General features: G+C 48.8%; 3 protein-coding genes across 3 annotated transcripts; 1 reads left to right on the top strand and 2 right to left on the bottom strand.

Annotated features, from left to right (window-relative positions):
• Positions 1 to 8323: 8323 nt before the first annotated feature.
• Positions 8324 to 12623, bottom strand: LOC111076020 (paired box protein Pax-6). Its single transcript, XM_022369596.2, is given in 6 exon segments — positions 8324 to 8969; positions 8972 to 9371; positions 9441 to 10015; positions 10209 to 10349; positions 10945 to 11217; positions 12016 to 12623. Coding segments are annotated over 6 exon segments (1941 nt in total). The 5' UTR covers positions 12149 to 12623; the 3' UTR covers positions 8324 to 8550.
• Positions 12624 to 15440: 2817 nt separating this feature from the next.
• LOC111076023 (protein odr-4 homolog) lies at positions 15441 to 17984 on the top strand. The gene is given in 6 exon segments (XM_022369602.2): positions 15441 to 15637; positions 15717 to 15891; positions 15956 to 16031; positions 16092 to 16217; positions 16684 to 17104; positions 17106 to 17984. Coding segments are annotated over 6 exon segments (1449 nt in total). The 5' UTR covers positions 15441 to 15544; the 3' UTR covers positions 17664 to 17984.
• A 371-nt stretch (positions 17985 to 18355) lies between these two features.
• Positions 18356 to 26227, bottom strand: LOC111076021. Its single transcript, XM_022369597.2, has 8 exons — positions 25716 to 26227; positions 22309 to 22454; positions 20889 to 21199; positions 20099 to 20809; positions 19545 to 20035; positions 19371 to 19485; positions 19083 to 19299; positions 18356 to 19017 (listed from the first exon to the last, which is right to left on the bottom strand). The coding sequence occupies exons 2-8, from the start codon at positions 22369 to 22371 to the stop codon at positions 18778 to 18780; spliced, it is 2148 nt and encodes a 715-aa protein (XP_022225289.2). The 5' UTR covers positions 22372 to 22454; positions 25716 to 26227; the 3' UTR covers positions 18356 to 18777.
• Between the last annotated feature and the right edge of the window lie 3 nt (positions 26228 to 26230).

Raw genomic sequence — 26230 nt, forward strand, 5'->3', positions numbered from 1 at the left:
GAGAGGAGGCAACACCTAATCAGCATTGGCGCCTGGGCTTTGAGCATGCCGCTAATAGAGCCATCGGATCAGGAGAGGACTGCAGCAGAGGCAACAGAGGCAGCGGATCAGCAGAGATGGAGCCTGCAGGCAATGCTGGACGCGATCTGGCGGTTGGCTGTTGGCGGCTGGCGGCTGGTGCCTCCTCACAGGTGTCAAGCCTGGGGACAGCTGAGGCTGCGAATGCGCAACGGCGCTGACAGCAGAATGCCCTTTAATGTCGCAAGTGGCGACCCATGCAAATGTCACGTTATCCGTGTCGCGCGCATTGTCACGCTGCAAATAAAACATAAAACGTACCGTCACGCCCATAAATCATCAGGATGCGAATTGAAATTGAAATTGGAGCTGGGAATCGGACTTGAAATTGGCTAAATCGGACAGGGGGGGGAAGCTGGAGTCCAGCCGGTGCCTGTGCATACTCACCGTTAGCTCCTGACTCGATTCCACACTGCGACTGAGACTCGAACTCGAACTCAAACTCAAACTGGCCGCCGGGGCAAGGCTGATCGCATAAATTAGCAATCTAATTACGTCTCGGACGTCGCGACGATCGCCAATATCCCGCGAAATCTCACCGGAATCACGAAGCGCAACCGGGCACTGAGCACAACCACGAGCATTCAGCATTTGTATGCAAATTTACCCCACCGCCACCCCGCCACCCTCCCGCACCAATGCCAGCTCCAGCTCCATCTTTCGAAGCTCTGGGATATGCCATCGCTTAGGTGCAATCATAATCGCCGTCATACATATATAGGAGCAGTGGAGTGGAGTGGAGTGGATGGGCGCGCTATCGTTATCACCTGGCCACGGCGGACAGCAGGCAGCAGAAACAAATTTGCATATAAATTGCCGCACAGCCTCCCAGAGTGGAGATGGGGCCCCATTTAAATCGATGCGCACCGCAAGCAATTTTGGAATTTATGTAAGCATTTCGTTCGCGGGTTTAATTGACAGACTCTGCGCCCTGCACTCCCTCTCCCTCTCCCACTGCAGTACGCGGGCAGTAATCCAATTAGCCCAGCAGACATTTCGTACAAGAAAAAGCACTTGTCGCTGGCCTGGCTGGCAAGCCACACACTTCTCTTCCATTCCATTCCGTTCCGTACCGTTCCGTTCCTAATGAAGATGTCTTCGCGTGGCCCGCGGCCAGGGCAGTCACTGCCGATCGAGCGAGCAATAAAAAATCTATAAATTACGAGGACATAAATAAGGACTTGCTTCATACACACCCATTCACGGGGTTCACATTCAGAGGGATCCATTAACTAGGCACAGGCTACAAGAGAGTCGCGTCTCCAGTTGTGTCTCCGTCCCATTGGCGGCTATTCCCGTATTCTATTTAATTCACTTTGTTCGATGAGCATTATCAGCAGATAGCAGATAAATCGGGGATCACTTCACGCTCCTAATGGGAACAGTAGAAGGAGTAGCCCAGGCAATGCCACAGACTCTGCTACAGGTGATGCCTGATGCCAGCCCGATGCCTGCCTGATGCCTGATGGAGCCCCCAAACTGTCACGGGAACGAATGAGCGGTCAAAGAGGTGAGCACAAACAACATCGCATGGTCACAATCTAAGCCCAGGGCCAGAGAGAGACAGACGCAGAGCAGCAGGTCGGATCGGATCCGATCCCCAAGGTGTCGACAGGGGGGACAAAACAAGACAACATCCAGCCAACAACCAACATCCAGGGACCAAAGACTGGGGACTGAGGACTGGAACTGAGACTGCTTCTGCTGCTGCTGCTGCTGACGATGCCCGTTTGCCCAAAGAGATATCACAATAAATTAGGAAACGAAATCTTTACTAAATAAAGACATAAATTACACCCCGAATCGCTCTATGGGCACATCCCAGCCAGGTCTTGCGATCAAACTCGAACTCCAAATCGAAATCGAACGACCCCAACCCAAGTCGCAGCCCCAGCCCCAAGCCAAGACCGAAGTCCCTCTGACTCCAAATAAAAAGCAGCCATCTATGTTGAATGAAATAAAACGTTGGCGCACAAAAGCCGGCGATGAGCCACAATGGTGACAACAGAGCAGCGCAGAGAGCACTGGCGGCACCGGCAATAAGGCAACACAAGGCAACAAGGCAACAGAGCGACATGGATGGCAACGACAGCAGCAACAGCAACAGCAGCAACAAGAACAGAGCAAAAGCCGCAACGGGAACGAACGAACCAGAGCGAAGGCAGTGTAGAAGGCAGTGGAGAGGCTTATAAAAAGCGAGAGAAATACAAATAATCAAACGAAATGTATTTTATAGGGTGATAAGAATCAATGAAGCCACTGAAATCCTATAGAGACATATTGTTTGCATTATGTGGCACCATCATCGCATTGCATCGCTCTCTATACCAGGCCAGCAACGAACTGAACCCCTTAAACGAACCCACATTAAATGGATATGTTGGGTATGCACAGAGGCTTCTCCCATCAAGACGGGACCAGGACAGGCAACCCACTTATCAGTGGAGTCGGTGTCGCTGGCTCAATTAGTGGGCGATGTAGGCGCATTAATACGTTAATGTTGAATTAATGCGTGCGACAGACGGTGAGGTGAGGTGAGGTGCGGGGAGGTGGGGCGGGGTGACTTCATTTATGCGTGATTTGCTCGAATGTGATCCGCCGAATCAAAACAGGGTTCGTTTCGGCTCGTTTCGGTTCGGTTCGGATCTCTTCTCTGAGTCTCTGTCTCTGTCTCCGTCTCCATCTCCGTTTCGATCTCCATCTCCATCTCTGTGTTGGTCGCTATCTCGGATCTGAGCAGCAACGGGTATTCTGTGATTTTGGGACAAGCAATAAATCTTGTGGCGAGCCAAACGAAAGAGCCGTTTAACATTTTTGTAGTAGTCACCGTCAGCCGAACAATAGGCGTAGTTTAGAGATCATTTGAGTATGGGGGCCTGCCAGTGCCCAGTTTCAGTGCCAGTGCCAGTGCCCAGTGCCTAGTGCCCAGTGCAGGGGATGCATTTTAATAAGGTGCAGCGTCATAAGTTTTGGTTAATTGTTCCTCTCAGCCGCCGCCCATTGGAATGCCGAGATTTATGCGCGAGCTAAGTGGTCTGAGGCTGTCACTGCTGCCGTGGCTTGTGTACCTTTAACACTCGGATTTTTCCACGATAAAACAGCGCATATAAACACACACACTTTTTTATAGTTTTAGTTAGTATTTTGTAGCTCTTTCGGTGGGTGGATTATGTGTGATGAGTTTGCAATGAAAAGAACACAAATAAGTATGTATATTTATTCCAGATCTGTGCTCAGTTTTCTCCTCCAACTGGAAGGCAATATAAACGTACATATGTCTCTCTCACTAATTTATAAAGTTGTTCTATATATTATTGGTAATAAAGTAACAAGAAAATGAGCTGCAATCATGTGCACATTTTATTATAATTGATTGGCAAAGAAAAGGTAGCTAGAATGCAATTTTAAACAATTTCTAAATTATTTAATTCCAAGATTTAATGCAGTGGGGGGGTACTACCAAGACCTGCAGTCTTCTAAGTCTTCTAAATCTTTTGTATAGAGAAAATCAGAAGCTCAGTAAAGTTCTCAACAATAACACGAAATAAGAAACAGTTTCAGTTCCAGAATCAGAATCAGCATCGCAGCCAACAGTGACAGTGGCAACGGGAGTTTGTGAGCCACTCTTTATGGCTCGCAATCAATCAATAATCATAATTGGTCATAATTCGGTAGCCGGCCACTAATTAGATGTTTTACAATACAACCAATTTACCACGCGCCAGTGCTTCGGCCCAGCCAATAAGAACAACAACAACAACAACAACAAAAACGCGATACGAGCAGCAATTTAACAAAATATGAAAGCAGATTTATCATATGCAAATTGCCCAGACAGAACAATGCTCAGAGTTGGAGAAAGAATCAAAATCAGAATCAGAATCAGAGGCGGGGATTCAGAGTCAGGAATCAGAGTCTGGAATCAGATTCAGATGCCAGAGACAATAAAAGTTAAAAGAAAGATTGGGAAGACTTCAAAGGTTTTGGGGGTATCCATCGATGTCGCCGTTTAACTACGCCCAGCCCCAGCCCCAGCCCCGGCCACATTCATTTGAGACATGGCAGACCCTCAATTATCGTTGGGACATACTAGAACAGGGCCAGGGAACTTCTGTGGCTGCTGTGGATGCTGTGGCTGTGGCTGGCTGGCATTGTTCCTAATTAATCCACCGGGGGGAATGCATAAAGCGTCTTTCGCTTTCGGGCACACTATCAACACCTCATTACTCTTTTGATCACACTCCTCGTTAAGAGAGATGTCAACCAGCGGCAGCGGCAGCTGCTGCCGCACTCCAACAAATAAAATACAAAGACATTCGAATTCAAAATTCAAATCAAAAGGCCAGAATTCCACTTTGTTGTGCTGCGCGAACGGGCTAGCTCGGCTCTGTCTCCGGCTCTGGCTCTGGCTCTGTCTGCTCTGGCTCGGACTGAGTCCCGAGCTGCGAGGCGACAAAGATTAAATATAACTCTATTCCCCCCGAATCGTTCCGTAGGCTGCAGGCGTCCACGCATGCCCTGTACCCAGATGCATGGCTCCGACAGTCCGACAGTTCGAATATGCCCGACCGGGGAGGGGATCAGAAACCGAAACCTGTATCTGCATAAACTTATAAACAAAGAAAACAAATTTGTCTTATCGCCCAATTCCAAATGAGATGACAACGAGACAAAATCACTTCGTTTCCCCCCGCCATCCACAGTCCCGAACCACAGTCTGGGACTGGGACCCGTCTCCGTCCGCCTAGAGCTGCGCGCTAAAAGCTCGAGCTCATTTAAGGAGCGGAGCGGACAAGCACAAATGCACATCTCTTAATCGCTCCGCTCATTAACAGGGGCTCGGGCTCTGCCTCAGCTTCAGCCTCAGCCCCAGCCGTGCCCTGTCGACGTTCTGGCGGTGCCTTCAGTGCTGTGGACTGTGGACAGTAGGCTCCGGGGTCATCCGAATCGCCATTGTCGACATTTCAGTTTGGGCATAAATCACTGATTTGGCTGCTGACACCGACACTCACACGTTGCTGCGACTGACATCGTATAACATTCGAAATTCATATAAAAAATAAAAACATTTCAATAAGTTTAATAAAATGTGAAATTTATTACCGCCCTAACATATATAAATGTATATATGTACATATTTACATATGTATGTATATATATGAGGACACTCACTGATCTTTGTGTTATCCTAACAGGTTGTATATATCCTTTAATCAAGCATTTACTGGACATGAAAATATGCAGGAAATATTATCTGCACCTTTTCTATTTAATTAAGGAAATTGTAGGTACGATCAGTGACCCTAGATGGGATTTTTCTATACAAATGACTCGAAAGTTGGTTACTTGCATAGCCGGCTGGTAGGGCAAGCAGGGTTAAGGTGTTAAGGGGATAGGGGGATATGGATATGGATAGGGATAGGGAGAGAGGGATGCTGACAACATTGTTGTCATATTAGTAAACGTAACTAACTTTAGTTATTGCTAGTGTTGCGACTTCGCACGTTTATGGTCCATTTAGAAGGATGCAATGGAAATGTTGTGTCGGGTTTGCCAACAGATTTATCACCGGCCCCTTGCTGGTGGCGCTGGCTGGCCAGAGGAAGGCAGCTTGGAGTTGGGGTATGGGATATGGGATACCGACGCCGTCGTTGGCCGTTCGTAAAGTTCATCGATTTCCGCCAACCCAAACAATAAAAACTGCGCAAAGCCACAAACATTTGCCAACAATGTTGCCGAAACAATCTCTGAGAGAGCGTCCGAGCCAGTCCTGCGGAGTCATCAAGTGGCCAACTGATCAGCACTGCATGATGGGTGGATCGTAAAAGTGTTTGACTGTGATTATATGGCGCTCATGAGAGCGCCACTCTGCCCTGCTCCATCAAGCAGATGGACGATGGACGTACCCTGGGGGCCTGCATCATTCCATGGGATCCAACAACAGCAACAACACCAGCATGCATATCACATCTTTGTATTCTAAATGAAACCACTGAATATGTTTCCAATTGTGAATCTCAGAGAGCGTGAAACCAAAGCCAAGAGCCCGAATATCTCCTCTGGAGTCTGGATTTCGAGTCGAAAGGCCTGACCCAGAGCCGTGTGCCGCAGACTGTATAAATATCGTATAATGTATAATTTATGGGCGCGAGGTGAAAATATATTTTCAATAGAAGGTGATTTAAATTTATTAAAGGAATGCTCACGAGCAGCTCCGCCACTAAATTAGAATAAGTCATGACTGGGCAAAGGGCCAGAGAGAGAGAGAGAGAGAGGGAGGATGGACGGACCATTTGCTCATAAAAACTCAAGCAAATTGAATTTGTGTGCTGCTCGCGCGTGGTAATGCGCTGATGACCGTCACCCGATCCCGATCCCAATCCCAATCCCGATCCAGAATCCGCTCTCCGATCGCAATCCCGATCAGGCTTGTAAGTATATCGACACGAACGAACGTGCAGCGCTCGCTCGCCTCTCTCTCTCTCTCTCTCTCTTTCAGTCTCTTATCAGATGCGAATGCACAACATACGCGCTCAGCTCATTTAAATCGCGGCCAGGCACAGTCCGCAGTCCGCTGTTCCCTCACACCGACAGTCTCTCTCCTATACAAAAAAAAAGTCAACGATCAAGTCTCTCTGGTGCCTGCGATTTGAGCGCGCTCAGCTCGCCTTTTGTTAACACCATAATTTACATTGATTTATGTGCTTAGTTGACTCGGCATTTTTAATCGGTCAGTCGAAACCATCCAATCCCATTCCATGCCATACCATGCCACGCCATGCCATAGCATACCCCTCACTCCATCCCATCCCATCCCATTCCATACCCAATCTCCGCATCTCTCTGCCTCGGTCTCTTCTACTCGAATGTATGTATGCATGTCCACACGGAGTGTGCGCACACGGTGAGGTGCGGCTTCATTTGGTTATAATTAAAATGTCGATGTTATCTACCAGATTTGGACATATTGGCCATTACGTTTGAAATTTAAGCGATTTCTATGCGCGTATTTTGATTCTGATTTCGATTTCGATTTCGTTTCCCCCATACCACCATGCCAACATACCGCATCCCTCCTCTCTTGTGGGACAGTTGGTCACACAATGAATATTGATTATATTAATATTTAATAACGTTTTTAAGAAGCCTTTTGAGTGTTAAATGCTTATTTATGCTCGCTCGTTGCCAGAGTTTTTTGTTTTTGTTTTTGTCGGTTGTGTCCCCGTCACTGGACTTGTGTCTCTGTGTGTGTGTGTTTGTTGATGGAATTGATTATTATGCGTGAAATCGGACGAATAAATTCTAGTGTTGTCAAACCAACGACCGCATTGGGCAGGCAACCAACCCATTGGTGACCGACCCGACCTATTGGGTTACCGATTTCAGTTCGTTCCCTGTCGACTATCCAGATCTCCTTGGTACAAAATTCCATCCCATCACATCACATCACATCCATATTCATATATTTTGTTTTCCTGCTTAACAAAAATATATAAATTATATCTGCCCAGTAAAAACGAAAGTTGTTATATTTCTTGCACGGTTTTATTTTGATGCTCCCTCTTTTTGGGGAGACACTTTTCTCATAACATGAACGGCCGCCACGGCCACACTTATCATACAATACAGATATCAGTTCAAACGCAAACGCAAACGAAGTACTCGTACTCTTACTCATAAATAGTGTGCTCCGGATGGGTGGGTGTGGGTGTAGTGGGCAGGGCATGCATTGTGTTGTTGAAGTTTGGAGCCCTAAGCCTAAGTTAGGACTAAGTTACAGTTAGAGTTACAGCTACAGTTACATATTATGGTAGATATTGCATACTCTATAGCCTTAAATGGTGATGAGGTAAGTCGGCAGCCAGCGGCCAGCGATGAATAATATATATACTCGTACTCGCATTCGTACTCGCATTCGCATTCGTAATAATTATACCCATGCGAGTATGTACTTGAATTCACATTGGCATTCGCATTCGCATTCGTACCTATCTATTATGCAGATGGAAATGTGCATTAAATGGGACAAGCGTGCACATACTCGTAGTAGTAAGTATTAGTTACAATTTCAGTTAATCTAAAGCGTGTCCACACACAAATGCCGCCCTACTATTGTTGCTCTCTCTCTTGCTGCTGCTGCTGTTGCTGTTGCTAGTGTCCGTGGCAGAACCCCGAACCGCAGCCAACTAGGTGAGCAGCATTTTAACTTTGGTTTTCGATTTGTTTCGTCTACAATGTAGTCTCGCGTCTCATGTTTCTGTCCGCGACACGCACGGATCCGCCTGCGACCGCCCTGGGTACCGTACCCACCATCCCATTCCATCATTCCACCATTCCACCCTTCGACCATTCCACGTAGTTCAGCCTACGTCGCTGTCAATCACAAACGCGCACACAACTCAGGTTTTCAATTAGACTCTGCCGCCGGATCACAGATCACAGATCACGGCTTGCCGCTGTCCGCATGTCCCGCTAGCGGTCATGCTTTAGGAACTGCAGCGTCGCCGACCCATCGGAGGATGACAGGCGGGCCACCTTTGCCGCCGGCGACTCGATTTCAGCATCGGAATCGTCGTGCACGTTGATCTCTTCATCCGAGTCGGACGACGAGTTGTCCACGGTCATGGTTGAGCCGGCTGTGCCACTCCCACTGCCAGGGCCGCCGCCCTCCGGACCAGATCCCATACCGGAGGAGGAGGAATAGTGCATCCGCGAGCGCTGCTCCTCGGCCACCGTCAGCGATGCGGCCACCGCATACTGGCGGGCCAGGCCCAGAAAGGCTGCCGCGGACGGGGAGCTCACCAGACTCCGGAAGGCGCTGCGCTCTCCCCCCATCGACAGGTGGCTGGCGGCCGATCCGCAGCCCCCAACTCCCGTGGGAGAAAGCTGAGCTGCTGCTGCTGTTGCTGTTGCTGCTGCTGCTGATGGTAGTGGCTGAGGAGCTGCAGAGCCGCAGGATGTGTTGGCAGGTGCAGTGGATGGTGGTGATGATGGCCTCCGGGCGGCCCGTGCAGTGGGTGCAGTATCCCGGATGGGGGCGGTGCCTGCGGCGAGTGCTCTGAGCAGATGGAAAGCGACTGCTGGGGCGGAGCAGGGGCTCCTCCTCCTCCTCCACCACCCACAGAAGCCGCCGAGGCTGAGGCGCTGCTGTGATTGCTGGGCGTAGGAGAGCTGGCCGGTGCGTCGTTCGATTGCTGCGAGTGCAGCGGATTCGCGGGACTGGATCGCTGCCGCTTGAGCAGATTCATGCGCTGATGGCGACGCCACTTGGCCCGGCGGTTCGAGAACCAAACCTATCGATGGAGGAGACGACACAAAAGTCAAGACGCTGTAACCCCGTCATGGGCAATCCCTCCACTCACCTGGACTCGCGCCTCGCTCAGACTCGTGCGACTCGACAGCCTCTCGCGGGTGCTCACGCACGGGTAGTGGCTCTTGTCGAACTCCTTCTCCAGCTCCTCCAGCTGCTCGGGGCTGAAGGTCGTCCGATTGCGCCGGAACTTGGGCTCGTCGTCGTCGTCCAAATAGTCAGAGTCGATGTGGCGATTCTCGTCCGCGGACTCCAGCGTATCGTGGCTGCCAGAGCCCGGCGAAATGGCTCTGTTCGGGGGCGCAGCACTGGCCATGAGGTGAGCCGAGCTCAGGGATCCACAGTTCGGGGCAGAGACCGAGCTGCCGGCGCTGGGCGGCAGATTGGCCAACGTGGGAGCCGCCACAGACCAGAGGGACGAGGGCGGCGGCGGACCAGGCACCGATTGGCCGCCTCCAATATTGCCGGCCGGATGCCAGGTGAAGCTGCCGTATGGATGCGGATGGGGCGGGTACAGGCCATAGGCGGCGGTGCGAGCAAACTCGGTGGCCACCCGCTCGGCGGCCCGGTTGCGCAGGATGCGATTGATGCTGCTCACCGACGGGGCGGTGGCATTCGTGCAGACACCTGCATGGCGGGAGGGCACAATTAGCGGTAAGTCGAAATCGAGATCGAGATTGTGTGGCGGGGAGCGACTCAAAGACGGCCGCCGCCGCCGCTGCCGCCGATCAATCAGTGATCAATCAGAGCAGCTCCAATCGGAGCTTGGATTATCGTGTGGGTCGGTAGGGGAGGGGAACTTTGCCGCCAATTATCTTACCTTCGGAGATCAGTCGCTCGCGTATCTCCCAGGCGAAGATCGTGGGGTTCTCCCGCTTGTACTGCTCGATTTTGGAGACGACCGTTGGCGTGGCTACCTTCGGCTTTGAGCCACCAATTAGGCCCGGCGGTCGCAGGGAGCCTGGAAGAGCGAAAACCATGAGACAAATGGATTTATGGATTGCAAGCGCGGATCTGATGACTTATGTGTCCTGAATGATGCCTGGCTGGCTGGCTGGCCCCTGGCCCCTTGGCTGGCTTATCCCTCGGCCTTAATAGCTTTATCAACCATCGCCATCGCCATCGACATTAACAACAATTGCAGAGCAAGTGAGGGGTGAGAAGTATTGCTATGTTCTGCCACTCTGCCGCAGCACGCAGCTACCCCGAAAGCCGAGCCGAGCCGAACAGAGCCCGTACCCAAAACCAGAAATACGCCGCATTTTGATTAATGAGCCTGCGGTCTTTAGCCACCACCAGCCAGCGAGTTTATGCAATTTTAAGTGGCTAAATTAACACACACACACACACACACAAGGTACGGAAAGGGGACTCCACTCCACTCGACTCGGAATGGTAGGGCTGATAGGGACGACTTTTGGACAAGGATAATAACATGTTTATCATCAAAATTAGCAAACAAATCGAAAACAAAGTGCCTATTAGTTATCCGATTGAAAGGGTCTCGCAGTGTCAGAGGGTCCCAGTATCCCAGTATCTGAGTAGTGTGTACTTACCCAATAACTTGGAGACTGCTCCCTGCTGCGTCAGCATGTGCTGGGCAATGTCGTAGCCACGCAGGCCACCAAAGCGGGAGAACTCCAGGAGGCGGTGTTGCGACATCAATGTGCCAAGCGTGCTACCCGGCCCAGCCGTTGGACCGCCACTGCTGCCGGCTGTGCCCCCACCAGCGCCAAAGCCCGGCGGTATTTGCACAGATGGAGGCGACGTGGTTGTCGCTGCTGCTGCTGACGCCGCCGCCGCCGCCGCTGCTGCTGCTGCTGCCGCTACTGCAATTGAACGAATGGAATCGAATGATAATTGGCCATTGTCATCATTATTCCGGGGCTGGCTGTTGTAGCCGCTGTGCTGCTGCTGTTGCTGCTGCTGCTGTCTCCCAACCACAATGGTTAATTATGATAAATTAGCCGTTAATTGTGTTGACTGATCTGAACTGGGACCGAAACTGAAGCCAATGATGGTGACTGACGGATGGCAGTGTGGCAGTGCCAGTTCCAATGGCGATTCTCCATCGAAACTAATGCCAAAATGGAGTCGACATCCCACGCAATCGCAATCGCAATCGCAATCTGCTTGGCAGGGCGGGCGGATTTATCAATTTAATTGAAATGTGCCTCGCGCGTACAATTTGCGGCCAAAACAAAGGGGGAAATTAAAAATTTTGGTATGTGCTCAGCTGCCTGAAAGTCTGTGAATTACGCTAATTCGACAGAATACTATATAAATATTGACTATCAGTCACAATACTATGAACGTACGTATCTTTCGGCTTGAGCAGCACTCCGCCCTGGTCCACCCCCTCCCCATAATTGTCAATTAGCGTTTAAAGGCGCTTTTCACTCGGCGCGTTGTGTTGTCCGAGTAAATATTTTTAAGCTATATGTTGGCCATCAATTGTGCCGCAAATCAAATGAAACGAAACAAAACGAGTTATTTTGATCGAACAAAGACCACAGGAGAGAGCGAATCAATGATCCATGTGAAGACTAATTACGCACCAAATTCGGACAGGAGATACACACAAGTGGGGCATTAGCCGTCGGGGCGGCTATTTATTTACTACTTACCACTGGAGGCATGCGGGGCCAGCGATGTCATTCGTTGGGGATGGGGCTCCATTTTCCAGTGCGCGGCCGAGAAGCCAGAATTTGCAACAGTAAGCGAGCCAAGGTCACGGTTCAAAGTCGGCTCTATCAACATGTCTAAGAATCGGGGTCTATTCGCTTAGATTTTTATTTGGGTTTCTATATATTTATTAATATTTTATTGCAGTTCGCGTTACGTTCACAACACCAGTAGTCACAACGTAGTCACAATCACAATCATAGAAGAGGACGCGGACGCGTACGCGGATATCGATTATGGATCAATCCCACGGCTAGTGGAACGGAAGTCACTTTAATTCAGAGCAATATCAGGCTCTCTCTCTCTTTCCCGCTCTCCTGCTCCTGCTCCTCACTTCCTCTTCGACGGCTCACTGACACTCTGAGCACGGAACATTATTTCACTGCACATCACTGTCCGCGAAACAGTTAGTTGGAAAGAAATCTTGCCCTTAAAGCTTATGTTTGTATGTTCGAACGGAACTTTTACTGAAATCGGTTAAAAGCGCCAACCCGTCAAGTTTCAAGCAAATTTTTGTTGTTTCGTTGTGCGCGGCCGAGAGCAAACTGTCGGTTCGTTTGTCTCGCTTTGGTCGCTAGACTCGGCTCGTTTCGTTTTCTCTCGGCTCGAATTTCACCTGGCAGTCAGTTAGTTCCACCTGGAAGAGCCAGTTTGCCCTCTCACTCAATGTTTGAGTGCAATCTGCAGCGCAGCGTCGACCGGTTTTCCGCCACTGGACTTTCATAATGGCGGCCGTTGAGGCCGTCGCTAGCGTGCGAGCGGGACAACTCTACTCTGCCAATGGGTGTAGTTGCGCGCTCACAAATCAAACGATTACCGACTCGTCGCCGACAAGGGGAGGAGGGAGCGTGAGCGCAGCGGTGTGTTGTGCGGAGTGTACTTCAGCTTCAGTTCCCCTAATTAGCTGCATTCAGGCATTGGGCGTTAGATACTTACGAGCCATTGGAACCATTTTCTAAATCTCCTGAGCTTTTTGAATGGAATCAAAGATATAGTTTTACATCGGCTTACATCTGGATATTACATCGATCTGTGTTGACAGTTAATTGGATCAATTCTGACTCCATTTAACGAGGCAACGCTTAAGTGACAGCCTAAGTGCCTCCATCGGATAAATCTAGGAATCATGAAATTGGAATAATAGAATCTAAATTGCAGTCTTCTCCCCCATCTTTATGAAATTTTAAACTGTAAGTATTCCGTATTTCTTCGATAAAAAAACCATAGATTAAATGGTCGACACAGTTTATTCCATTAATTCCATTTGTAAGTAGATTGAAAATAAAGAATTTGTTCCGCTTGAGTAAAGTTTTCGATCAAGGAAACTGTAAGCCAGCAGATATCTGACTATATTTTTTTTGTATTAAGTTCTTAACAGTTTTAAAATTCCATTTACGGTCTTAATGGCTTGCATGCAACAGAAATTCTTAAAGAAGTTGAAAAATCAATAAATTACTCAAAAAAACAGTCATGATTCAGATGTTTAACGTTATTCCAAATATCTCGAATCTTTTGATTTCAAAAAATGTTTAATTCGATTGTCCGTTCAAGGTCGGGAATAAGGGGTTGTTTGACATGCACTAAGCCGCATAGTCGGCATAAAACGTATACTTATGTATTTACATGTAATTAGTTTATCCAAAAACAAACTGAAGTATATGGAATAGACTAGAACTTATATTGCGTATAAATTTCTCTCCAATTTAAAATGTACATATGTCTGTACAAAGACCCTTACAGCCTCAACTCCGTTTCTCTATATACACAAACATCACGACTGTAGCTTTGATAAATGAATATGCATATGTATGTACATACATCTGTATGTACTGGCAGTATATGCAGGTAGACACGTTTTGCGAAGCTAGGTCGTTGTCTCTGGGTGCGTGATGGATGATTGATGCGCTGCCTGGGCAAAGCAATCCGATGTGAATCGAAACTGCAACTAAACTACACATGGCGTGATCAGATCAACGAGCCCCACACAGAACACACAGTCGAGTCGAGGAGGCTGCACAGAAGCCAAATCGCATCAAAGCTTACGAATTGAGTGGCTCCCGGCGTAGTGATGGATGGGAGTGTGGCTGGGGGAGACGGCAGACGGGACTGAATGTCGAGTTAAAAAGCAATTACCTGCCCGATTCCTGGACCAGCAGAAGCAAAAGTATCAGCAGAAGATGGAAATAAATCTGCAAGTGAAACGGGATGCATGTACACATAAATGGAGAATGCATCGTCGGGAGAACCGTCGATAATGAGATGTCTCACTAAGCTGATCAGAACTGCTGAATACTGCTGTATATACTACGAGTACATACATATACATATGTACATATATATGTTCGAATGCAAAATGCACATTTATGGCACACATCGGAGCCGTACATACAAATCAAATTTGTGAAAGGCAAATCATGAATGAATGAACCAACGACTACAACGACAATGACAACGACAACGATGGGGCTGCTGACGATGACGTTCGAGGGTCTTTTGTGCCAGAGATCCAGAGCAAACGCAAACAATCGAACAGGAATAATTTACTAAGTAAATAAGACGCCAGCGATCAGATCAGCCCGGAGACGCTGGAGAGTAGCGTGCGCCCTCGCCCCATCGAGTGGCACTTCAACAATCAAGCATTCACACAAGCAGATGGCTCACAGCCGTTGGCGACCACCTAAACGTAAAATTTCATTTGGTTTTGATTTGGCCCCGTCATCACCACCGGCGCAATCGCTGCCCGCCTCGTCTCCTATTTGCTTATGCACACATTATCAACGTACGCCCGCCTTATGGAGTGTTTGTTTACCTAATTCGATTACCGATCGCGTCCGTTCGCTCCATAGTCCACAAGACACTTGACCACGGGACCAGTTGGGTGGCACACATGCTGAGGTCTTAAGGAGGATTTCTTATAGCTGGTGCAATCACACCACAGATGCAGCAGATGCAGGTGAGGCACTAATTTAGGGACTTCCCTTCAAGGGGTATTTAATTTATGGTTAATTTTTAATTTCTGTAAATTTGAGAGCCAGAAAGGTAAATTTCATTCATCAATCGTATTTGAAATTAAACCGCAGGTTGCTAGAGATGGCCCGTCTTGCAGGTAGCAGTTTCTAGGGGTGCAAAATTACCGATAGAAGTATAAAAATCTCGTTCCCCCCACAGATGGTAGTGATAAATTTCCCTCAAGCGAGGGATTTAAATTATGTTGAATTATTATTTGATTGAATAATTTTGTAGTGCCACAACACATTTCACTGATGTGGCAACATTGTTACTCCCATTTAAAAAATAACCGCCAGTTCGCTAGAGATGATACCTTTTGTGAGTAACAGTTTCTAGAGATGTACAATTACCGATAGATGTACACAAATATGTCAATGTTTGCCTAAATAATACCGTGCCGTGCTGACAAATTTGGGACTCAATTTAATTAAATAAATTAAAAAGGTAATTCCTTTTTTTACCATGCGCACACTACTCCTAAGCAAGGCGGATGAGCTCTACTTGGAGAAATGCGCACAGGAGCACCGGTTCTCGTACGGCATCATCATCGGCCATGTAAGTGCACCACCGACGCCACGTAGATTTGTTTGTTGTCCACGGCTCACTCTGCCCTTCCCCTCCCCCGCAATGCCAGCAAGCCGATCTGTCCAAAACGTTTGTAGTCCATTTGGCCAGAAATAACGAAGAAGATGCCGATCTGGAGGACCTGACTGAGGTCGGACTGACCATAAGCGACATCAGTTCGCAGGCGTTGGCCTCCCAATGGCTGAGCGCAAGCAAAATGTGTCCCGGCTCATTTGACGTCATCGGTATGTATGCTTGCGCGCCCACTGTGGGCGGAGTACAATGTGTAAAATGTGTGTTGCTCTGCAGGAATCTTCGTTGCCTCAACCACTGACCAGAGCTCCGAAATAAAGACGGCCAAAAAACTGTTCTCTGATGTCTACGAGTGAGTTCAGATGGTGAAATCCATAGGAAATCCGGCTGAATGCTTTCTCTTTCTCTGCAGCATTCTATTGAAAAGCAATAAGTCTTTGGGGATATACACCACCGATGTGGCGCAGAGCGACTACGTATTCCTCTCGTACTCCTTGGCCAACAAGCAAGTGCTGTGCAAGAGTTACACCTACGGCAAGTAAGTAGTAACCAGCAACGCTCCGCCCGCCTTTGGGCCAGCCCCAAATGGCGGGGTCAGTCGTTGAGCCACTCTGAATATTCACGGTGTATCTTTTCTTTTACCAAACGAATTGCTTACACATACATACATACGTATTAAATAGACATTGCAAGAAAACGTATTTTACGGCAAACATAAAATGCATCATATGGTAAATAACTACTCGAATTTGCATACATATGTCCAATCAAATCTTCATAACATTAGCCAATTATTATGAATCGTTTTCGCATCTCTAGGCGTGCCTTTATGTAGTTTTCTTTGCCCTGTTCAATCCTTACAATTCTGATTTCTCGGAATGCATTTTATGTCCTAGCCCATCCCATAATATCGTTATATTGTATTTGTTGTAGTTTTGCTTTTGGTTATTTTTGCCTTATTCGACGGACTAATGCGAAACTTTATCAATGTTGCTCCTTGACAGCGGCGGTACCTTCTCCAACATGGAGTACAAGTTTGTGGAGAAGCCGTTCGAGTGGATACAGCTGGAGTGCATGTACGACTTGGAAGACATCCTACCCATTGTGAATACGGCGCGTCGGATCAACATTGAGGACCAGTTTCAGAATATTATTCTGGCATTTCGCAAAAACATTCTCGTCAGCGAGGTGTTTCTGCAGAACGAGATCGTCGAGGACACCATCGACCTGCAGACGTACATCAAGAAGAGGAAAAGCAAAGAGGAGAAACTCAAGGCGGCATCGAGTAACGCTACAACCCCGTCATCGGAGGCATCGGAGGCTCTGCATTTGCTGAACTCTCAAGGATTCCTTGGCGGATCTGAGATCATTCGTGCCAGCATTTTGCTGCCGGTGAAGTGTCAGCTCGCCAAGCCCACAGACATTAAAGGTGCGCGAATTTAACGGCACTCTGCGCACGAGCGGCATCATCACCACGCGCATCTTTTGCAGTCCACGCAACAGCATCGCGGATGCGAAGCGCTTTCTGCGCGATGACATTCTGCGCTCATTGACCACGCGCATCCAAGTCTACTGCGATGGCCTCACGGACCCATACGCCACCAGCGAAGCCATCTTTATAAGCGAGCCGCCCCGTCGAGTGTTCTTCAGCCTGCCCTCAGAGGGCCCCAGCACATCTGGCGGCGTCACTGTGCAGTTCTCCGAATACCTGTTCCGTGGTGAGGCCCCCACCGTGGTTGTGGCACAAGCCAAGCAAATACTGGACGTAGAACTGGACCCCGAAGCAATTGGCATGGATGCCGAGGGTCTGCCGGACGATGTACCCATCCAGACGAGCCAAGACCAAGCAGACGACACGCGCAGCATGGCCAGCTCGATGCCAAAGCCGGAGCTGTCGCGCAGCCTCTATATGGTGGGCATTGCGGTTGCTCTTCTGGTGCTGCTGACGTCGGTGGCGCTGCACTACATGTTGACTGATAAATAGGCAGCTGAGATGCCAATCGGTTGGTTGGTGGGTTCAGCCAGCCAGCCAGCCAGCCTCCCCCCCCCCCCCCCCTTATACATATATGTAGATCTTTGTACGGAATGTTTTTATATACAGATATACTATTATTTGCAAGTGTGCGCACGCACGCACTCACCTCTCTCTCTTGTGATCGTTTGTTTTTATAATCAATTGTGTACTCGTAGTGGTAGAAAAACAAAACAAAAAGAATGTGTATAGAGGTCACGTTAAATAGTTTTATTGTGGAAACAAAAGTGTGCGGCATTTAACACCAATAAATATAAACTAATGCGTAATGTACATTTCTTTCGATCTTTGGTATTTCCCACCTCCACCTCCACCTCCTCCTGCGCCAGTCATTCATCTGTTTTACATATCATCTCGGGAAACGATAGCCGGACAGCAGAACCAGAATTCTTACGGAATTTTATTACATACTAGTTTACTTCTGTTTGGATCTCTTTGGGCGCAACCTTGAACGCTGTTCCATAGCCATAAATCGCACATTTTGATTTTGTTTGTTTTCGGAACTAAACGGGTTTCAGCCCATTAAGCCCGACATCATCACTTAATGGATACGATTCTACTCAGTTTGGTTAATCGATAATTAAAATACTTATTAGACGGGCTGAAAATTCTTGAAAAATACTTGCATTATTTACACATTGATTTGATTTGATGTCTTAAATATACAAGAAACGAAACGCTCATTAAAAGTGGCTAAGTACATGGGGGGAATCTCAGATTTCTGCATGTTCTTAGGTTAGTTTGTAACTAATGTTAGCTTATGGGAGATACACGAGATATATAACTTTTTAACATATAACATAAAGTTGGGAGCGAGAAAAAACATTTATTTTCGAGTATGTACAATATGGATAGAGCCCGGACCGCAGCCAGTCCTGTTCTCCAGTCGAAACGTCGTTTGGATTTTCGAATAAACCTAATGGGACTTATTTAGGGAACATCTAGCATGTAGTCTGAGGGTTTACCTCATGGGATCCTAAGGCACTTAAAGTATACATTAATCGTTCACAGCCTCTGCAACAGATCGGACGCAAGGCCCCGCAAGGCAAGCATCAATCAATCAATCCTACTGCATCTTGCAGTTGCCATTGCAGTTAACCACGGACCACACCCAGTCCACGTAGTTCGGCACCCTGGCATATATTCCGAATTTGTTGCGCTTGGCGCACCCATCGCCGAAGGAGGTGATGCCGAAGATGGTCCACGGCTGGTTGGGCTTGGTTGTGTCACGGCACAGTAGCGGCCCGCCCGAGTCCCCGGCACAGGTGTCGATGTGTCCGCGGCGATGGCCGGCGCAAAACATATTCTGCCCGAAATAAAATTCATTAATACCCAAATACGAACCATCCTATCCTGCATATGGATGAGTACCTTTGTGATGGTGTAGTCGTGGTAGACGTTGCGACAGTTGTCCATGGGGATAATGGGCACATTCGCTTTGTGCAGCACGCTGGTGCCCGCCGCATCGTGGTTGCGACGCTTGCCCCAACCGATCACCGTGCAGTCGACGTTCTTGGGCAGAGCCTGAAAGGGTCGCGGCAGGCAGGAGTAGCCAATCCAGGTGGTGGCATTGGCTGGCCTAGGCAGCCTTTTCCCAGAGAGAGAGAGACAGAGACAGATTAAAGATTCAAGAAGTTGCCATGCGCATTTTCTACCCACCTTAGCAGTGCCACATCGCTGTCCACCGTACGCCTGTCAAAGTTCGGATGTTTGAAGCTCTTGAGCACCCGCAGCTGCACCTCGGAACCGTCCTCATAGTCCAGATTGTGCTCCCCTGTTGGGACAAATCAGATAGTTAGCTGTCGGAGCATTAATTCTTCTTCGAGTACCCACCAAGGCGTACATAGAGCACCTTCCGCACACAGTGGGCGGCGGTTAGGACCCAGCTGGGGGCGACGAGCGTGCCTCCGCAGAAGGCCTCCTTGAAGCGATTCAGGATGGCCACCTGCCACGGCCACTCCCCCTTGCGCGCCACCTTGCCCCCAATGATCTTCAGCATGTTGTTCATGTTGCGGCGCCCACTGCCACTCCCACTGCCGCTGCGCGCAATGCCGCAGTGGAGCTTGATCGGCGTGTACTCTGGCCCACGATAGCCCTTGCTGGTCATGATTACGCCCAGTTCGTTGTTCGTCAGCCTGTTGAGCGCGGCGTCCGACTGCCTGCGCTGCATGATGGGCGCCGAGGCGGGGCCAGGCCTCGTCTCATAGGCGGGATTCTTCTGAAACTGCGTCTGCAGCCACTGCTGGCAGAAGCTGCCCTCCGTGTAGCAGTAGGCGATCTCGCGGAGCACCTCGCGGCCGCACTGCTCGTTGATGCGACACTTTCTGAGGGAACGAAAAGTAGCCAGGGATTAGCGAGGACTTTGCCCGGGGCTGGCTCCGACTTACTTGTAGCGGCGCGTGGTGCACTTCGGAGTGCACTTGCTCCAGCGGCTCCACTTGGAGTAAATGCGTCGGCGGCGTGGAATGAGTCCGTCCGGCGTGTATCGCTCCTTCGGCGACTGGGCCAAACTGTCGTTGCGGAGGTCAACGTACTCCTCCGATTCCGGTTCGAGGGTCTCCTGCTCGAGGTCAAAGTCCTCGTACTGGAAAATGTCACCCTCCAAGCCGCCGCTGCTATCCACAATCATGTTCCGTGGCCGCAGCGCCCTTGGCTCCAGATAATCATCAAAATCATCGTCTTCGTGGGAGTAGTTCGGCTTTTTAATCCTTTGGGGACGCTTCCTGGGGCGTTGTCTGCGCCTGTGCCGGCTGTGCTTGAGCACATAGAAGTCGCCGCGCTCTCCGGAGTATTCCGAATCTTCATCGGACTCCTGTTCCTCATCCTCTTCCGCCTCGCTGTACACCACTTTGGGCCGATGCGATGGCCCCCTGTGCACCACCTCCACCGAATCGTGGGGAGGACTTGCCCAGTGGTTGGTGGGTGGTGCTGTGGGTGGTGCTGCCATGTGACTAGCCGATGGACCACTTGAGGCAGCAGCCGCTGCATTGATGATTATCGACGGCTGGCCTTGATGCTCCTGCTGGACGTGCAGCGGCTCTCTGGCCATTGGCTGATGCCATTCCCTCACCTTCATGGGAGGTGGCGCAGGATGGCAGCTGCAATGGATTACACCTTAAATATCTTATCTCCCCATTAAGACTCCAGACTCCAGACTCCGGACTCCACTCTACTCACCGTCGACACTTGCTCTGCTCCACGTGCTTGGTGTGACCGCAACGCCGCTTCGCCTTGCAGTATCGCTCCCGTCGCTTGACGCACTCCTCGTCACACGGCGTCCACTGGGTCCAGCGGCTGAAGGGCTGATGCTGATGCTGATGGTGGTTGATCGACCGTCGCCGGCCACTCCAGCGCTGGTGGGGCATACGCATCCGGTGGACCCGCTTGCCATCGATCCAGTGGGAGCCATGGTACGAGCGATGATGGTGGCCCAGTGCGTCGCGTATCTCTGCATTAATGGACCTTTTCGCCTCTTGGACGTGACCACTCTGAAGGGCAAAAAGCATTTCGATTACCAGCCAGCGGAGCAAGGCTTCGGTTTCCTGTTTTATGGGACGTGTAATGTGATCTGCCAACCCACAGCTTGCAGTTCGGGACTCCCATTTCAGCACCCGCCTGAGCAGCCTCCGAACATGCGCCTCACCCATCTGCCATAAATCAGACAATGGCACTGGCGAGATGTCGCCGCTTTTTATTTGAAGTGTCATTGCTCTCGACAGTTCGGTGTCTGCCTTCTGCATTGGGATCTCCGAGACGAAGTACTCTCCAGTTCCTAAATGCGACGCGATGCGATGCGCCGCCCGTCGCCGTCGCCGTCGCCGTCGGGCGCTATAAATAGCATACGGCAGAGCTGACGATCCCTACATCCCAAGTCGAAAATAGGCTTCGACGGCAGCCGTATCCCTATACTATCCCTATCCCTATCCCTATCCCTGTATAATAGTTGCTTACAGACTTTCTGTGGTATTGCTACCCAAAAGTATGCCATCAAAACGGAATATTGCTAATTTAAGTAATTTATTCTTGAAATTTAATGGAAAACAAATGCAAGCACCCAAGTATCGTTCCTGGAATCCCAGCTGTCTTGGCCAATTAATGTAAAATCAAAGCATTTCCTCCCAATAATAAATAATCATTTGTATACGATCCAGTACGATCTAGTAAAATCCCCCGTAGGTCATGGCCGTCTATCCAATTTCGTGGAATATGTAAATTTAGGGGGGAACGCCGAAACTGCGAAATTCTCATGAAATCATGCGGAAATACAAACCACATGCAATGCCCCCGTAACCGCCTCAAGCTCAAGGAGACTGACATCGTTCCGGACTCGATTTTCAACCTACATACGAGTACGCGTATAACTCTGGGTATCGTTTCTCAATCAACAATAACAAAAAGCAAAAAACAAAAAAAAACAAAAAAAAAGCGAGAGTGCGACTAATTTGGACGCGGTAATTGACCTTGCAATTGTTAGAAGTACACACACTGACACACACAATGTTCCCAAGGGAATGGAATTGTTTCGAGTTGACGTAATATACATATAGCTAGGTCAAGTGGGTGGCCGATCGGTGTGGGGGATAATCAATAGACTCACCTGAGTTTCAGCCAGCAGCTGCACAACTGTCAGGAATTCAAAAATATAGCACATTACTTTCATGCTCGATTGTTTTGGATCTCGGCTTCGATGCGTTGAACAATAGACCGTCCCACCAAGGGACGTATATGAAATGCTCTGTAGGGCTAATAGAAAAAGAAATTAAAGAACTGAAGTTTCCGCACTTTAAAGTAAGATTAAAATGCAATCTTCACTTAGGGAAGTTTCTTCCCATTGCACAACTGTGGCGAACAGCGAGAGCAATGCTACTGGTCTTGCAACAGTTGTCCCAATTATCTTATATAAGTAATACCTATGTATGCATAATACTTTCACGTATGTGGATCACTTGTACTTGAACCTGTACTTGTGGCTCGCAGCGGTGCGGTGGGGAACCGGGCTGGTATGGATTCATCCTCCTCTGACATGCTTTTAAGTGCCAATTCATTTGCCTAATTTACCCGAACTAAGCGACTCATTTGCGTCAAAGTAAAGCAATCCAAGAAGTCTGCTCCGCCCCACACTGCACACAATTAAACGATGCCAATGCCGCCGAGTCCCACTACAAAGGAAAACATTTTGAACTTGTATGAGACCTTAGGCCCAGAGCGATCAAAAGCGTGGGCCAGAAAGTGAAAATTAATTAGCTACATACTCATACATGTACTAATTACAAGCAGCATGGGGAAGCTAGGAAAATTGAAAACATAAAGATAAACTATGTACATACATACGTATATGTATATCCATTTTCAAAGGCACAGCATTGGGATGATGCTGATGCTGTGGGGTTGTGAGATATGCGAGTGCTTTTCTCTGTCTGGCAAAACTAATGCTCTGATGCTAGTACCTCCCCTCCCGCTTCTCACCGTTTTTGAATCCCAACTGCACCACTGTGGAATTTTAAGTAGTCCCAGAACCAGCAGAGGCAACCAGCAACCAGCAACCAGCAATGAGCACAAGCCTGTTGGTTCACGCGTATGTACATCGATCTTACGTCAACACTGAATGTTGACCATATTCAGATGGCAACCCAAGTACATACACATCTCCTCTCCGGAGAGAGGTTGTGCATATAAGGTCAGATGCGCAAAAACCAGCTCCCGCCCCCCATTAAGGACAGGCTGCCGGCGGCTGCTGGCTGCACATCTCTCACCACTTGGCGGATTCTGGTTCTTCCGCAATGACCAAAAAATGCATACACTCCCGGACCAGGTTTCCCATAAGTTGTGCTGTTTGTTGTTCTGCTCTGTTCAGTTCTGTGAAAACTAAACCGATTTCCCCTATTTATCAATCAGTCATGGGGTGTACAATTTCCACAAGTAAAATAAATACTCGTAGAACACTTGAGAAATTTCTATGGGTGTTGTGTCAGCGCTCCCATCCAATAAGCAAATCCAATAAGATGATATTGGGTAACGCTGCCCGCCTGCTGTGAGGTGAAGAATGTTTTCGCCGGTTGGAAATAAAATTCCACAACAAACAAAGCGCTAGAAAACTATTCATACACCTGACGATATATGGCTATGCATTAGGGTGGATATTAACCCGGCATATTAACCACGGAAATACATATATACAAAGAAAAAATAATCACATTTCGAACAGAGAATATAAACGACTGGATATGGTTAGAACTAGATCTGTTTATTATAATCTAAGATATATGTGCATATATCCAGGATCAAGTGGTGGGATGGAGAACTGCAAGAGTCCACCCTAATTGTCATATAGCAGACGGAAATAGTACATTTGTGTGTGCGTGGAGCGACGCGGATTCTTAAATTAGAACACGATGCGTCCGCATAGCAAACAGAGCAGCAAACAGAAGTCTCCTCTCCGGCAGTGAGCCGCCCGATATCTCCCTCCCGTTCTGCGATCTGCGATCTGAGATCTGTCCGGGTAAACAAACCGCTGGCGACCCGCAGACGCCTCCGCCTCCACCTTCGGCACTGGCATCATCGCCACCACAGCACAGAGCACAGCGCTCTGTGCCTTACCTTGACAAAGTGCGATTAAAAATCAACTATGACGGGGTCGACGCGTCGACTTGGCTTCATAAATACTCGCACCATAAAATTATCGCATATTACCCAGATGTTGGCACAAAATGCCTGTGGCTCGGTGGCTCGGTGGCTCGGTGGCTCGGTTCGGAAGCCAAATGTCCGTTTATCAAATTATCCCACCTTTTTTTTGTTTTGTTGTTTTTTTTTTGCATACTTTTGAGTATATCTAATGGGCGAGAGTGCTCATAAATAAATGAATATGTTTACTTGATCCCACCTAACCCCAACGCCCAGCATAAACCAAACACGATCTTGCAACCCATCTTCTGGCCCTGCCGCCACCCACACCTTCGCAGCATGTGGTCGGTCAATGGGTTGTAGCTATAGCTGTAGCTGTGCCCCCGTGGCGGGTATTTTGTTTGGAAACACTACGCGCTCTGCTCTGCTCGCCGCGTCTCTTTTTATGAATGAAATGTACAAATTTGGATTTGGCCAGAGATCAACAACTTCCACAGATGCGTTGGCTAAGCGTCCACTGGTGGGATGTGTGCTTATTTTTCACCCGATCTCTAGCCGGCCGCCAGCCATTCAGCCATTCAGCCAGCCAGCCACAGTGTCTGGTTGGACCGAGCAGCTGTCGCGGCGAGCTGCGTTGCAGTTGCAGGTACGCGGGCGCCCCCGTTTAACGAAATGCAATTTTTAATGACGCACCGATTACCGAAAGATCGAGCTTCGTTAGCTTTTGTCTATCTCTAGTGGGCAGCGGTGGGCAGCAGGCAGCCCGTGGCCCGTGGGCAGCGGTGGCCGAAATCGCGTCACAGATTCGGGTTCTCTTAATTTATTAGTCGTCGTCGGCGGCAGCCGTTTTCAATTTCTTTTGTATTGGGCTACGCATTACACTATGTAAATTTTGGTTCTGCGGCGACTAACTTTAGCGGAAGTTGTTTGAAAATAAATCATGCTTCGACTGGCGGGGCAGGCAGGCACACTGCCGCAGCAGATTCGTCGGCGAGATGCCATCACAAAGATTGCCCCTGCCTCTGGCTCTGGCTCTGGCTCTGCCTCCACCTCACCCCAAACACCCCCAGAACAGTGCAGCAGCCCATTTTCAGCAGATGAATTAAACGCATTTTAAGCACACAGACGAGAGCATGTACATATGTACATACATATGTATATGCATGTGCATGTGTGTGTGCATCAGAGTTCGCATGAATGCAGATCCACGATCCACATATAGCATATATTCGAACACAGATTGTTGTCATGAATGAAACGTTTTATGTCATACATAGATCAGGGGCGGCATTTGCACTTCGATACGCAACTTTGGTGACTCTTTGGAGGTGCACTTTGAAGGTAATTCCAATTCAAAACGGATTCGATTTGCCCAAAGTTTACCTGGAAAATAACTCTAGATGTTTCTTCAATATTCTCAAACGGCTCCAAAAGCTTCGCGCGCACTAGACGGGACACTTTTTATACAGATTTGAGCAGCATTTTCATTTTTATTTTTACATTGGAAAATCAGCGGCACAGCCACCAAACACAAGAATTGCCGATCCGTAGGTGCGTTGCGTTGCGTTGCCTCTCATAACTCCACACCACAGTAGCACACACACAACACCGATCCGATCCAACCGACGGCTTCTCGAGAACTGAGCGGACGCGATTCCAATGCTCGCACCGAGCTGAACACAAAAAAAAAAAAACGTCCCATATGCGACGACGACTTTTTCCACACACATTTCGGCCGTGCACAGTGCGTTGGAATAGTGAGAAAATTGTACGTACCGTACGTATTATTTGATTTTTTGTATAGTAGCTTCCAAAGCGAAAAACCCCGACCAGGGCACACACACACACACACATATGTGTGTCGGTATGTCTGTCTGTCTGTCTGTTTCTTTGCTGCC

Source organism: Drosophila obscura, unplaced genomic scaffold (assembly GCF_018151105.1).
Source record: "Drosophila obscura isolate BZ-5 IFL unplaced genomic scaffold, ASM1815110v1 contig_170, whole genome shotgun sequence".
Classification (NCBI taxonomy): Eukaryota; Metazoa; Arthropoda; class Insecta; order Diptera; family Drosophilidae; genus Drosophila; species Drosophila obscura.